At 36.2% G+C, this 16,616-nt stretch overlaps 1 protein-coding gene across 1 annotated transcript in view; it reads right to left on the bottom strand.

Moving 5' to 3' along the window:
- Positions 1 to 1,093: 1,093 nt before the first annotated feature.
- CHSY1 (chondroitin sulfate synthase 1) overlaps positions 1,094 to 16,616 on the bottom strand; it is an 83,966-nt gene continuing 68,443 nt past the window's right edge. The window contains exon 3 of the mRNA XM_069098452.1: positions 1,094 to 3,754. Coding sequence (XP_068954553.1) covers positions 2,162 to 3,754 — 1,593 coding nt within the window. The 3' untranslated portion in view covers positions 1,094 to 2,161. The remainder of the gene's footprint in view (positions 3,755 to 16,616) is intronic.

Below are 16,616 nucleotides of genomic sequence, written 5' to 3'. Positions count from 1 at the left end.
TTTCATTATGGAAGACTAAATTTCTACCAACCTCAAACACAAGTTACCAAGGTGAATGTGACTCAGTCCTTACCTAGATTGGCAAGACTTAACGTCACAAATTTTTAATCAATTTTAAAAAGAAAATATATAGCTACCCTATCCAAAAATATCTCATTTCCTTGAAGTTCTACAATTTATTATGAAGAGGAAGGGAAGAGAGGAAATAAACTACTTTGTCAGAATGAATAACAAGAAGTAGTTCTTTTTATTCGTTAAGGGCTTTTTTAATCTGTTCTTTCTCCTGGAAAGGCTAAAATTTGCCATAAAAAAGACTGTCAATTATATTGAATTATAGCAATTCCTATTGAAAGTACAATATCATTATCTTGGGACTTGACAGTAATTATGCTATAAATACCTATTCTGGGAGTTTAATACTGTACCACAAAAGTTTACTGAGCCCTGGCACCAAAGGTCTCGCTGTGTATGTTATTTTATTATTGGATTATATATGCCAATAATATGCAATTTATCCTAGAGTTCTATCCTAAAACTCTCAAGAACACTGTTAACTAGATAGTGTGGGGAAGAGACAAAGGGAGAGCTCATTCCATGAATGAATGCATGGATAAGTACTTATGAGTTTCTCAGAAAAACGATAGCACAAAGAACCATTTTATCATTGGTCAGTCTTTAAAATAAGTATGCTGTCCCTCCTCCTCCTCTCCAAATGTAATAACATTCCTCATTTAAACTAAGAATAATGAGACTAAATGGTGCTAAAAAGCAAAATAAAAAATCACTCACTAGTTTATTTTTCCATCTGAGCAACCAGCTATTTACCTATAGGTAGGTAGGTCTCAAATAATGTATGAAAATGGCAATTCCATCAGTCTGAACTCTAAATGAAAAAAGATTTCCTTTCATTAAGGCACATTCAACCTGTAATTTTAAAACAAATTTAAATTTTCTGATGCAGTCATATACAGATCCCTTTGACTTGTTTTCCTTTAATGTATGAGCACCAAAAATGTCCAAAATCACTTAATTTATAAAATGGAAAGACTACAAATTATAGGTGGGAGGAAAAAAAAAACTTTTCAAAAAGAACTCTTTGGAGATCAGTTTACTGCAAAGAAGACATACACTAACAGTGATTTTTTTTTAATTCCTAATAACACACAAATATTAATAACTAACAGGCATTCAAAAATAGGACAGAAATCTATGCCATGATTATTAAATAAATTAAAAGGTATATCAGATACAGAAAAATAAAGCAGTTTTCAAAGAATGAAATACTCATCTTCAACATAACACAAATGGGATAAAGTGAATGCAGTTAGAAATACAGAACACTGTATATTTTTCCCCCAATGTCCTCATTAGGGAGGGAATTTTTTTTTAAGTTCACTTATATACTTTAGATTTGCAACAATAATTCTGCTTTGCCAGACTAAATATGAACATATTGCCTTTCAGCTTTAAAGTAAAGGACCAGGAAAGGAGAAATGCTAAATTCCCCTTGGAATATGATTCAAATCCATTTAGGACTTAATGCCAAACAAATTGCTATGAATAACCACATAACATATTGTGCTTTTCCCCCTTCCCCTTCCCCAAAAGTTACATGATCACAACAAAATTATAATTTGGGTGAAATAACCTTTGAAAGTAATTTTGAAGATAATGACACAACTACTGTCATACTTATTTTACAAACTTGAACATGTAATGGCTTTTTTAAAAAATAAAAATCTTTTTGAAAAAGAAAAAAGGTAGAATCTGTGCAATGTTAACAGTCACAACAGAACATTTACCAAAGGTACAGTGTTTTGTTACAATAATACTTTGCATTAATGTTCATGTTCTCTACTATAGAACCATAGCAAAGAAGTCTGGAATGAAAAGGTTAAAAAAAAAGATTTTTTTTGTTTTTCATAGTTCTATTTCAAGTCACAATTATGCAGGATTGCTACATAATGTTCAACAAGATGTGTTCAAAGGCAAATATTGATCACATTTTTGTTCAAAAAGCTCAGTCTCTAAGGAGTTCTTTGTAAGAAAATCACTTCTAAAATATATCCTTGTGTGGACTTCAAAAATGACCTATCATATTAAAATTTTAAAAATAAATTAGATAATTAAAAAAATGAGTCTTATCCAGCAGAGCTGGACATCAGGCTGTCCTCACTGAGCCATTATTATTGCTGCTTTTCCCATAACTTGGGTCATTTTTTTCTAGCCATAATTCAGCCAACTGCTGTGTAGATCCATATGTTGATGCTTTAGACCCTAAGCACATTTTGTACTGTTTGGGATCAAGATTAGGATCACAAAAGACAGGATGGTGAACATGGACTACTCCAACTTCTTGGCTTCTAAAAGTCTTCAAACCAGCTTGAACCACTTTGTTGAAAAGGTCCACATCTTCAAGTCCCCAACCTTGAATAGAAACATCAAAGCCACCTACTCTAACAAGATCTCCCTTATAAATACAAGTAATGCCAAACCCATAGTTTCTCCAGAAGCCAGTTTTTTGAGTGAAGGCAAAATGGTTGTCACTGGGAACTGTCCCACTATAAACAATCTTTGGATCATACTGGCTGAAGATGATTGGAAAATATATTTGTTGGCCCAAAACTGTATTTGCTCGACATCGCTGTAGGAATTCTGTAGTAAACACCAGGTCAACATCACAGAAGAACAGCAAAGATTCATTATTAAACTGAGAAGATCCAACTTCAAGAGCCAGAGCTCTTGAGAATTCTCCAGAAACTGGCAAAATCTGCATATCAGCTTTAGGATATTTAACACGGTAATCTCTCATCAATTCTACTTGTTTTGCTTTGTCAGGATTAGAGTCAGAATTGAAAAGCAGGACAACAAGCTTGACACTTTGATTTGGAATAAGACATGTCTTTTCAAAATTCCCCATAAATCTCACAAACATGTCAAATCGTCCGGACAAAGGAATCAAGATATTTATCTTTGTATCTTTAGGTTCTTTGTTTTCACTTTTTGATCCAGGAAGCTGAAAAGGAACAAACATCTTCAGGGAATTTGAGAGAAAAGATAAGGATCCAGATTCCTGGTTAATTTTGTTGGCCAATTCTTTGGCATCCATTTCTTCATGCTCCATAAACTGGATCTTGCTGAAGGTCTGCTGCAAGTAGGCATGCCTTCTCACAGGGACAGTCATTTTTTTCCCTTTATGTTTTTTGTACAGAAGTAGAAGGTCGAGGATGTATTCAGCCCCATACATAGGATTGACTCTACGATAACCATACTGTATTTCCTTGAAATCAATAATTCTCCCCCTGGTCTTGGCATTTGCGTTGATCATTTCCATGACTTGCATAACAATGTCTTCCAAAGCTTCTCTCTGAGAAGAGTCCATCCCTCTCCTGGGGGGCTGGCCATCAGTAGCTGAATACAAATATTTTCCAGTAAGAAACTCCCATTCTAAAATTTCTTCACGCTGGCGTGGTTGAAACCTCATAAAAGAAGGTGGAATTCCCAACTGGAGATCTTCTTTATGAATCTCTGTGTTACTGTATTTGCTCATTAGAACAATTTCTCTGTGAAGCTGTATAGTTCGGTGACGCAGTTCAGCTATTTTGCGACTCAACATATAGCTGTGTAGTCTATATTGATAAGGAGGGTTTTTGTTGGGATGTAAAGTTATAGCTCGGTGGATTTTGCTGTTGTGCAGATCTCGGATGTAACCCTTTTTGTTCTGTTCATAGTTCTCATAAAACAGCTGCTGCATCTAGTTTAAAAAAAAGATAAACAAAGTTACTACTTTAATATTACATAATTTCTAATTCTGCTCTACTTTAGCAATTCTTGATCTACCTGTTAGCTCACTCTAAAGATCCTTAAGAATAAATCTTTGTTAATAAATCATAATACATAAAAGGCACTGGTCATAACTTGACCAGTTGCAAGAAGATTACAGGAAATATTAACAGAAAGCTAATGAAGGAAGAGCTGTAAATAATTATTTTTTAACAGTAATCTGCATACTTGGTATCCAAAGTTTGTGGTTAACATAACATTACAGTCAACAGTGGAATCTTCAGAAAGTTGTTCCTGAATGTGCCATAAGGAGAAGATTAAGTCCCTGCTGATGTAACACATAGACATTATCCTTAAGTTGGCATTCTTGAGACAAATGTTCACCATTAGCTAAAGAGACTCAAGGGCTATGCTTATCAAACTGAGGATGTAAACAGCAGGAGGTTGTCTTCTTTCTTCCCCTATCCCCCAAAATTGTAGGGTTAGCAAAAACTCTCACTGTGCCTCTTATAGTAACAAGCTTCCACTGCATGGAACTCCAGCAAAACCTCCAGGATGAGAGAGGGGCAGGTATCTGGTAACACTCTGAAATATCTTAGAGATACCCCTTCCTTCCCCTACAGAAATCCACATATCACAACTACAGCCTCTTAGATCCCCATCCCTCCCCTCAAATTGAAGCTGCAGGCTCTTTGAAGTGGCAGGCAACAATTTTCACCCTCTTTAAACTTTCATGCTATAAGGGACATATTAAAGGACAAAGAACATGAGGCCAGAATCCTTATAAATTCTTTTTTGAAAACAGATGCTAGGAACACAAACTTGGAACCAATCTCTTCAAAGAATAATGACTAAATAGTTATGTTTTATTCCTCAGTAAAGCTGAATAACTAAATACAATAAATATTTTAAGTCTTTAGGAAAAACCTAATCATTTAAAAATATAGAGCACTTGTCACAAATTAAATTGCTAATTTATATAGGTAAATATAACCGATACTAAAAGTTTAAATAGATGTTCAATAGCAAAAGCAAACTTAGCAAAACAAGTGATAATGAGACCTGATTATAGACATTACTATACTATGATTTTTATACTTCTCTGTGTTCCTTTCCCTCAAGAGTATTTCTGAGACTCAGACACCAGTTTAAAGTATTCTAATTAGAATGTCTGTATCTGAAAACTATTATACTAGAGAACAATTTGATGTAAAAAAATGCCTCCATTTTCATGCAGTTTATAGCATAGGCTGAAAATTTAATTATTAAAGTTGAATTATTTCAAAAGAAACCAGAGATAAAATTTTGGCTCTAATGCTGCTGTCTCTTAATGCTACAATTTTAACAATTCTTTCTAACTGGCAGCCTGATAGGATAACAGACAAATGAAATTTAGTTCAAGTTAATTATATTAGGCAAAGAAATAAAACACCTATAATTTGGCATCTACCTGCTCAAAAATAAAATGATTAGTTCAATGATGAGTACTTAAGGTATGCAGTCTTCAATCAGATACTGAATACTATCTCCTAATCAAACAATACTCAAATTAATTCTCAATTAACTACAGTAATAGAAGGCACAAAACCTATACGTTTGAGTCAGAAATTTGTAGTTTTTCTTTTTGCCAAAAGTAGCATCTGAGTCCCAAAGTCAAATAATGAGAAAAAACAGTCAACTACCTGAGAAGAGTCATGTGTAGAGCTAGAAAATTTAGTCAGTTTTTTTTTTCTGGATGCTTTGTAACATTCATTCTGTACCAATTAGATTTTGGGAGGGGAGGGTGGAAATAGGAGGGAAATAGTTTTACACAAGAGAGTGGTTTCCTTTAGCTACTGCTACTTCTGAAACAGAGAAAACACTTAAATGAAATATTGCTTCAATTCAGGTTCCCACTGATTTATTAGTTGTTTAAGAGAAAAGTTTCATTCAGGATCCCATTGATTTATTAGTTGTTTAAAAGAAAAGTTTCATTCAGGATTTAACAAATTAGAATGATTGATAATGAATGATTCTAGCAAAATTTTAGGCACTGCGCCATGTAGTTAAGGAGATATTTACAAAGTATATAGGGGGAAATCATCAATGTCTATCTCCTCAGTCTCTTTCTCATTTCTTCTTTAAATGTAGAGTTGAATGACAAGGAGTATTGGGCTTGAAAAGGAGAGGTAAAATTATAATAGAGAAAGCAAAGATCTCATGAGACAACAGAAAGGAATGATAGTTTCTATTTCTATAATGTCTTAATGAAAGTTTACAAAGTGTTTTCATTATAAGAACCCTCTGAGGGAGGTAACACAAGTACCATTATCACTATTTACAAATGCAGAAACTTAAAAGCTTATCAATAAATGACTTGCCCATTTTCAGAGAAGGTTATGGAACTAACATTGGAAAACAGATCTTCTGATTCTAAGATTAACCAGTGAGGAAAGTGAATAAAGGAGAAACTAATCTTTTGGTACAATAGGATAAGAAAACAGCCGCAAAAACCAAGTAAATAGGTTTTAGAAGACTAGTCCTAAAACAAAGATTAAGATGGGGGGGGACCTAGTCCCAGTCCTCTAACATTAGCAACTCATATTTATATTATCTTTTTCTTACAACACTCCTCTCAGGTTTGCTGTTGCCTCTCTGGATTTTCTTCCAAGCTCCTATAGCCTTCTCCCTCTGGATCCCCTCATCCTTGAAGCTCTAGTCTGGCGAAATGTCCAGGTCAGCCATGCTCATTCCTTTATTCTCCAGGCTTTTCCTTCCTACCACCCACATGGGAATCTCTTCATCCTCTTTTTCACTTTTAGTTTCCTTCTTATGTATGTTTTCTCATTAGAATGTAAGCTTCTTGAGAGCAGAGATTGTCCTTTTTGCTTGAATTTGTAATCTTGATACTGTAGTATCTGGAATATTTTATAAATGCCTGTTGATTTGACTAGACTTGAACAGCCCTGGTATTCAGCTTTTTATCCTTATTCTACATATGAAAGAACTGAGTATATAAAGTTACATGGCTTCTCAGTGTCACAAAACCAGTAAATGACAGAACCAGGAATTGAAACTGGTCTCTTAACTCCAAGTTTGTTATTGTTTCCACTATACCATGCTGCTTTTATATTATTCAGATAACTGGGTTTTCACTATAGCAATGCAAAAAATATTTATAAGTCAGCATAGTTAGGAGAAAGAACACTTGGCTGGGAATCAGTATATTTGTATTTTATTCTTGGCTCTATGTAATTGTCTCTAAATTTTTTACTTGTAAAGAGAATACTTCAAAAATAAAATGTTATATAAATATAAGCTATTATGATAAAATGGAGGCACTTACTTATTTTTCCTACCTCACAAAGTTGTTTGAAGGATAAAATGACAATATGAAGCCACCTTGAAAAAATTATCCATATTATACAAATGTAAAGCAAAGCAATGTTTTTTTTAAGGTAAAAATTCAAGTTTGTACTAAATGGTGAATTGTAAAATGAACTTTAAGTCTTTAAGAGAATCATATAACCTTATTTGGAAGGGACCTCAGAGATTATCTTGTTCAACCTACAAAGGAATAACCTTCTATAATATCCTTTACTTAAAGACTACTTATAAGAGTAGAACATAATTACAATCCTATGAGACAGGTACTATTATACCCATTTTACAAATTAAGAAACTGAGGTTAAAAAATTAAGTGATTTGCCCAGGGTCACATTGATAGTAAGTATCTTACAAAATTCAGGGCTTCAAATGTGAAATTTAGCACTTCATCCATTAAGTCACTATGTTTCTCTGGCTGACGAGAGAGCCTGCTCCGCTTCTGGATCAGCCTAGAAAATACTGCACATTTTAGATCAGTACTGCATCTTCCTCTCTCAAACTTCATGTACTGCTTTCACATTCACTGTTTAATCATCGCGTTGTACCTATAAATTATACTGAGTTTGCAGTCTACTAGAAGGCCCAGATCTTGGACAAGTAAAACGCTGTTTTGTACTTTAATTTTTTTAATCTGAGTTAGGACTCCACACTTCTCTTTATTAAATTTAATTTCATTAGATCTCTTTATTAAAATTAATTTCATTAATTACATGTAATTACATATAACATATAAATTCATCAATTCTTAGTAAATAATTATAGTTGTGGGTCAACTAACAGGGCAAAAAGAAACAAATTACCAATGAAGAATTGTTCATAAGAAGTAACATAAAAGGAATCATTATGGAATTGTATGACCAGAGAAGGGGGGCAGGGGATCAGTCATGAAGCAAGACTGAAGCATAACTGATAGGACAGCCAGCATGCTACCCCTGGTTATCCATGCAATACCAAGAGATCTAGAGAAAGGATTATAACCTAGAAAGTGTTTACCTGTGCATGGTTTATGGGAGGGTATGGGCAGGAATCCTACAGGACCTTCTGCACCATTAGAAAGTATTAATCATAGTGATGAGGATTATAGATCCATGGAAGTATCAAATACCCCCACTACAGTGTTGTTGGAGAGAAGGTATTTTGCAAAGTACTACAGAAATTGGCATTATTTTCTCCCCTCTAGGCTGACTAGAGTACCTCTCTCTGTAAGCAGTGCATCTGCTTCTCCCTCCACTGACCTGTACCCAAGTGCTCACCATGTTTTGATGCTCTAGTTCCTCATCACTACATCTTCTTAGTATACATGTAATACTATTTCATCCTCCACTCTGTCTGTTTTGAAGACAAAATACTTTCCTAGGGCTTGCTGGATTGGATTAAGTATCATTCCAAGTCTCACTGATAGCTAAAAGGTTAAATTTGCCCCCTTGAATTAGGCTCTCATTTATCTTACTTGTTAATAACTTGACGCTGTATACATTTATATCAATAGATAGCTTGAGGTCACAAGTTTCCCTGCTGGCTTCTTTCTTGGTCTCTTGTGGGTGTCTTTTTACAACCAAGCTTCCTATGTTATAGCTGCTACTCTGCTATTGCTCTTGGTAACTATCTATATACAGTTTGTTTTATCCCTTTCCCCCTTTCAGTTTATAGCCTTCTTAATCAGAGCTGTAAGCTTCTAGAAAATTTACACGTCATTCAAAGTATATGTTCAATCCTTGGCCATTCTACATTTTAAGCTGTGATTGAGAAATCCAAATCCCATTCTCATCAATTTCTTAATCAGTCATTCATTTGCCAGCTTTCCTTCTTCCTTCCTAAAATCTGGCCTACAAATTAGCAGTTGTGAAAAAGTCCATCAGTGTCTCAAATGTCTTGCCCACGACTCCGTAAGTCCTCGTAAGGATTTCTAGGTTCTTCCTGAGAGTCTCATGTGTCAATCAACAATAAATAAGTATTGTCTACTACATGCCAGGCACTCTGTGAGGTGCTAAGGATATAAATACAAAGAATGAAATAATTCCTACTTGTAGTGAGCTTACTTTCTAATGGGTGAAACAAGCACATATATAAACACTCATAAATAGTTAATAAATGCAAATATATAGAAAGCAATTAAATACAAGGTAGTTTGGGAGCATACTAGCATCTAAGGGAATCAGGAAAGACTTTAGGCAGAAGATGGTGTGTTTGAATTCCATTTTTGAAAGAAGTATATTCTCTGAGACAGAGGTAAGAGGGAGTGCAATCTGGGGGTGGGGGATGGATACTGCAAAGGCACAGAGATAGGAGATGAAGTGTCTTGTATGAGGAACAGAGAGAAGGCCAGTCTGGCTGGACTGGAGAGGATGGGGGTGGGGGTGGGTTGGGGGGATAATACCTAATAAGAGTAGAGAGGCTAAGAACAGGTTACAAGGCTTTGAACACTATACAAGTGTTTTTATTTTATCCTAGAGGCAAAAGGAAAGCACTGGAATTGGCTAATAACTAAGGGAATCACATGTCATATCTATGTTTAAGGAAAATTATTTTGTCAACAGTGCACAGGATAGATTGGGAGGGTGGATAATGAAAGTCTGAACTAGGACGGTAGGTTTCTGAGCAGACAGAAAATGTTAGATAAAAGATGTTATGAAGGTAGAGATGGCATATTTGTCAAGTGACTAGATATATACATACATGTACATACATATAGGCACACACATATATGTATGTGTATGGCGAGGAAGAGTAAGGAGGGCAGGATAAAGCTGAGGTTATGAATCTGGGAGACTGGAAGGATAGTGGTGACTTCATTAGAAACAGGGAAGTCTGGAAGAAAGAAGTGTTTGGCAGGAGAGATGAGTTCCGTTTTCAACAGGTTGAGTTTAATAAGTCTGTGGGAAATTCAGTTTGAAATGTCCACCAGACAACTGGTGATGAAGGTGGAGAAGACAATGGAGTTGAATATGTAGATGTATGAATTATCTGCATAGAGGTGATAGTTAAGCTCATGGAAAATAATGAAGTGGCCCAGACTGTATGTGTTTTTAATCTGTGGTCTGTGAACTTATTAAAAAATATATTTGGGTAATTGTGGTATTTTAATATAAATGGTTTCCTTTATAATCCTTTGTGATTCCATATCCTTTATACAGCTAGCTGATGCAGTGGATCATTCTGGGCCTAACGTCAGGAAGACTCATCTTCTTAAGTTCAAATCGGGTCTTAATTACTACCTATGTGATCCTGAACATTGTCACTTAAAACCCTGCTTGCCTCAGTTTCCTCATCTGTAAAATGAACTGGAGAAGGAAATGGCAAACCACTCCAGTATCTTTGCCAATAAATTTCCAAATGGGGTCTTAAAGAGTCAGACATACTGAAATGACTGAACAACAATCCTTTATGCATTTAAAAACATTCTGGGAAGGGGTGCATCCATAGGCTTCATCAGTCTGCAAAAGAGGTTCATGACACAAAAAAGTTAAAACACTTGATGCAGATGGAGAAAAGATAAGGGTCTAAAATAGAATCTTGGAGCACAGACACAGCTGCAGGATGGGGGTGAGAGATGTATAAAGAGCCAGAAAAGACTGTGAACAGAGCAGTCAGACAGACAGGAGGAGAACCAAAAGAACAGTGTCACAAAAACCTGAAGATAAAGCAGCCAGGAAGAGAAGGGGATCAACAGTTTCAAATGTTAAGAGGCTGGCCAAAGAGGATGAAGACCGAGAAAAGGTCATTCAAGTTGGTAATTGAGCACTGGTAACTTTGGGGGAGCAATTTTAACACAGCAATTAGTGTCTTCACACAAAAGATCAGAAATAGGGAGTAGTCATTAGGAATTTCACCACTCTGCCTCATTCATGTCTTCTCAAATAGCGTGGAAATGACAAAAAACAAATAAAAACCAACCCTGAACAACAGCCATTTGTTAACAATGCTAACAAATATTAATAATAATGAAGAAGTCGTTGGAAGCTGCACTCTCCAGGGTTTATCAACAATCTCAGCTGCCTCTTCTTGGTACTCATCCTTCTTGACTTCTCTGTATCATTTGATACTTTTGGCCGGTCTCTTCTCCCTTGCTTTTTATGTATGTGACACTGCTTCTTGTTTTGTTTGCTTCACTGTTCCTTCTCAGTCTTCTTTGCTAAATAATCATCCATGTTCTGCTCCTCAGAACAATCCACAATTGTGGATTGTCTCTCAAGACTCTGACCTGGGCCACCTTCTTTTCTTTTTCTACATCTTCTCTTGGTGATTTAATTAGCTTCCAAGGTTCAATTATCAGTTATCATCTCTAAAAAGTGACTTCCAAGACTATACATCCAGCACTGATTTCTCTTTTAAGACATCTCCAGTCCTACATCATCAACTGCTGTGTGGCATGGCGTCCTGCGACAGAATGTTCTTTAGGCATCTTATGCAAAAGAAACTGTACCTTAATCTCCTAAAAATCACTATTCCTTCAAACTTGAATGAACAAAGAATTTCTTAAGCACTTACTATGTGCCTAGCACTGTCCTAAACACTAGAGGATACAAATCCAAAGCAAAGACAGTCCCTACCATCAAGGAGTTTACATGCTAATGGTTAGAAACAATGCACACAGGGGAGTTGTGGCAGGAAGATGATTAAGTCACAAGGATGGCAAGGAGAGGGAATAGAATGACATACTCCACGCAGGAACAATGGCAGAGTTGATATAATCATGCTTCGTAGTTCTAGAACAGGAGAGGGAAAAGTGGAGGGTGAGGAGGAGGCACATGTTTAGTAGTGAAGCAGCCTTGTGGAGGGACCCTTTGAGGATATCCCATTCTTCCAGTCACCCAGGTTCTCAACCTCTGAATCATCCTCGACTCATCCTTCTCCTTCACCAATCCTCTCTTCCTCTTATGTAATCAGATACCAAGTTTTACTGATTACACCTTTGCAACAAATCTCACACCTGTCATAGTCTCTTTTCTCAGTGCTGCAATCCGAGATCAGACTTTCAATCCAAGATCACCCCCCTTCTAGACTATTATAACAGTCTCCTAATTATTTCTTTCCATCTTTCCCTTCTCCAAACCATTTTCCACAGTCACCAAATTAACATTTCTAAAATGAAGGCCTAACCACATCATCCAACTGCTCAGAAATCTTTAGTGACTCCTTATTGCCTCCAAGATAAAACAGAATTATAGTTTGGCATTTAAAAATCCTTCACAATCTGGCTCTAACCTCTGTTTTCAGGTCTGTTTCCACATCACTCCCCTTTATATGCTATACATTCTAGCCAAACTGGACTATTAGTTGTTATCCAAATTCTACATTTCATCTCCCTCCTTTGTGCCTTTGCATGAGGTGCCCCTACCCTCACCTAGAATGCATTCTGTCTCAACCTCTGACTTAAAATCCCTAGCTTCCCTGAAGGCTCAGCTTATACTTGACTCTCCTACTGGAAACCTTTCCTAGGCCTCCTGATCAGTACAGGTATGCCTTGCTCTGTTCTTCACAGATACTATTTTTTTTTCTTTTACAAACTGAAGTTTTGTAGAAACCCGGAGCTGAGTTAGTCAATTGGTGCCATTTCCCCAATGGGGTGTGCTGACATTGTGTCTCTGTGTCACATTCTGGTAATTATCACAATATCTCAGACTTTTTCATTATTATTATATCTGTTATTGTGATCTGTGATGAGTGCACCCACATACGATGTGAATTTGTCAATAAATGTTGTGTGTTATGATTGCTCCACTGAGCAGCCATTCCCATCTCTCTCTCTCTCCTAGAACCTCCCTGTTGCCTAAGACACAATACTGAAAATAGGCCAATTAATAACCCTACAATGGCTTCTATACGTTCACGTGAAAGAAAGAGTCAATCAATACGGCAAATTTCATTGTTGTCATTTTAAGAAACTGCCACAGACACCCTAACCTTCAGTAACCTAGTACTACCTTGATCAGTTAGCAGCCATCAGCACTGTGGCAAGACCCTCCACCAGCAAAAAGATCATGACTAACTGAAGGTTCATATGATGGTTAGCATTTTTTTTTGCAGTAAGTATGTTTTAATTAAGGTGTATACATTCTTTAGACATAATACTATTGCACACTTACTAAAGTATAAACATACCTTTCTTTCATAAGCACTAAGAAACCAAAATATTCATGAGTACCTTGCTTTCTTGTGATACTAACTTTATTGAAGTGGTCTGGAACTAAACCACCAAAATCTCCAAGATATGCTTGTATTGCAACTCCCTTTTTACATTTTCATGTATGTCCTTAGCTCTTTATTGCTTGACTTTCCCCAGTAAAAAGTAAGCTCCTCAAAAAAGTGATTGATTTTATCACAAAGTAAGTGCTTGTAGTAGAGTTAAAATGCTTACAGGAACTGGATTGGCTTAGACACAGCACAGTGAAATCAAATTAGTTATATCAAACCTACTAAGTCATGGAACTATTGCAACCTGCATCTATGCACACCAATAAAAATATATGTTGCTAAAGTATTCCTATAGAAAGATGAGTGAAAAGAAAACACCTTGCTGAGTACCAATAAAATTATGTAACTTCTGTGCTTAATATCACTTTCCAATAATTAGTAAGCATACACATACACTCATAAGATTTCTTGGCTGTATACCAATGTAGATCATTTTTTGGCAAAGTCAGTCAGTCAGACAATAAACATTTAGTGCCTACTGTGTGCCAGGTACTGTGCTAAGTGTTGGGAATACAAAGAGAGGTTAAAAATGGTCCCTGATCTCAAGGAACCCAGAGTCTAATGAGATGACATGAACACAACTCTATACAAACAATACATAGGATAAATTAGAAATGATCAATAAATGGAAGGTACTAGAATTAAGGGGGATCAAAAAAGGCTCCCTGTAGAAGGTGGGATTTTAATTGGGACTTGAAGGAAGTCCAGGAAGTCAAGAGGCAGAGACGAGGACAGGAAGCATTCCAGGTATGGCAGACAGCCAGTGAAAATGCCCAGAGTGGGGAGACGGAAGGGCTTGCTTCAGTAACAGCAAGATCAGTCACTGGGACAGAGTATGTGATCGGTTGTAAGAAGACTAGAAAGGTGGGAGGAGAAGGAGAAGGTTATGAAGAGTTTTAAATACCAAACAGATAATTTGACATTTGATCCTGGAAGTGTTAGGGAGCCAGCTGGAATTTCTTAAGTAGGGAGATGACACGGTCAGACTTATGCTTCAGAAAACTCATTTTAACAACTAACTGGAGGGGTGAGATATTTGAAACAGGTAGAACAACTAACAAGCTACTGCCATAGCCCAATTGTTAGGTAATGTGGGCCTATACTATGGTAATGGCAGTGTCAGAGGAGAGAAAAGTGCATACCTGAGATATTGTGAAGGTAAATCAACAGGACTTGGAAACATTTTGGATATGGAGGGTGGAGAGAGTAAAGAGTTGAGGATGACACCTAGGTGGTAAGCCTGGGCAACTGGAAGAAGGGTGGTGCCTTCAAAAGTAACAGGGAAGTCAGGAAGAGAGGGTTTAGGGGGAAAGATAAATTCAGTTGTGGACACATTAACATGTCTACAGGACCACCAGATGGAGATGTCTCACAAGCAGATGGAGATGCAAGAGGCGTTAGGGCTGAGTATTTGAGAATAATAGGCATAGACAACTGACACAAGTGAAAAAGAGAAGAGAACCCAGTACAGAGCGCTGTGGCACACCCACAGTTAGTGGGAGTGACCTGAATGAAGAGCAAAAGTGATTGAGAAGGAGTGGTCAGAAAGATAGGATGAGAACCAGTAGAGAGTAGTGTCCTGAAAACACAGAGAGAAGAGAATGTCAAGGAGAAGAGGGTGATCAATCGCGTAAAAGGTTGTAGAGGTCAAGAGAGATGAGAACTGAGGAAAGACCATTAGATTTAGTAATTATGAAATCATCAGTGACTTTGGAGAAGCAGTTTTGGTTGAATGAGGAGATCTGAAGCTAGACTGTTAATGTTAAGAGAATAAGAAGAAAGGAAGCAGAGGTACCCTTAGCCACTTACAGGCACTATGTTTTGAAACAAGTAATTTATTAAATTTAAAGGGAGAAATTTATAGTAAGAACTTAAATAATAACTAGTTATAATTAAATTTTTAAGGGTTACCAGTATTACTCAAAAGAAAAGCTGATTTTAATTGATGGCGCTACCTCCACTGATGAAGATCACAACCACTTTATATTTAAGTAGACAATTTCACAAGTGGCTTGTTGTATGCAGCCAAAAAAAAAAAAGGAAGAAGGAAAACAAAAAAAATTCACCTGGTAATAAGAATGGTCATTAGAAAAAAGATAAATTCTCAAACGCTCAGGGTTCTACATGTTATTTCTTTGTAAGCCTTAAAGTGCTATATGAAGGAATTTTAGTAATCATTTTATTTCAGGGGGAAAAACTAGGTCCTACACATGAATAATCATATTCCCCTTCTTGGTCCATCCCATTAGAAAATATCCTGAAATTATTAAAAAATTGAAGATTTTTTTAACCTGGCATACTAAGTTTACAGTACTAAAGTACAACTGCAATTTCTTCCCCTCCTAGTTCTTGATATATTGATATAAACCTATTTGCATACATTTTCAGCTTGGCTATAAAAATATAGAAATAGAAAACAGGCAAAAACTCAAATAACAGAAATAGATTATTACACTATCAATGGCTTTCCATTAAACGCTTCCATTAGAAGTTAAAGCTTATTAGCATGACAAATTGACTACTAAGAATCTGCTAGGAAAATTTGTCCTCAAACCCTTAACAATAATTTTACAATTTTTAAGAGAACCTTTCTATGGTAATTACTAATTTCTTTGAGACTGTTTTGAGTGCTCTAAAGGTAGCGTTATAAAGAAGAGTAAATTTTTATTGACTAATATTTACTTTAAACCTGTTGAAGTTTTAAAAAATGTTAATATTCTTATTCTGTTACAGACTGAATATTTAAACTGTGGTATAGTTGTTATAGGTACCATTGGCTAAACCCCAAAAATTTTGAGTGAAAGCAATGTTGTGTTATATTCAAGAAAAACTCACAGGAAAAAAAAGGCAGCACAGGGGAAAAAAATAGACTTAAAAATAAGGCAATTTATATGTAATCTGGCCAGCAGCCACCAAACAGCCTCTAAGGAATTACTCATAGCTCTAGATTAAGTTGCTGCTGCAATCCTAAAAATACAATTTGACACATTTCAATTTAATTCTTTTTGGCATTCTAGGCACTGGTAAAACAAAGATGACATCATGTAGGCTTTGCTCTCAAGAGGCTTACAATCTAGGAGTGTGTGTATATGTGTGTGTGTGTGTATGTATGTATGCATGCATTTCCTACTATGATAAAACTGCGAGAGAAGTGAAAAGGAGAGGTCCAGACATAATGAGAAACTGGAGAAAAGTGCCACCTGAATTCTGACTTGGTAGAAAGCACAACAGACAGATGGATCTGTATTTGTGTGTGTGTGTGTGTGTGTGTG

The sequence above is a fragment of the Petaurus breviceps genome, unplaced genomic scaffold (genome assembly GCF_028583685.1).
Source record: "Petaurus breviceps papuanus isolate PSGF00001 unplaced genomic scaffold, PetGlider_PUasm1.0 37, whole genome shotgun sequence".
NCBI lineage: Eukaryota > Metazoa > Chordata > Mammalia > Diprotodontia > Petauridae > Petaurus > Petaurus breviceps.
Note: the sequence above shows the minus strand (reverse complement) of the source record. Positions and strands in the feature narration are given on the sequence as shown.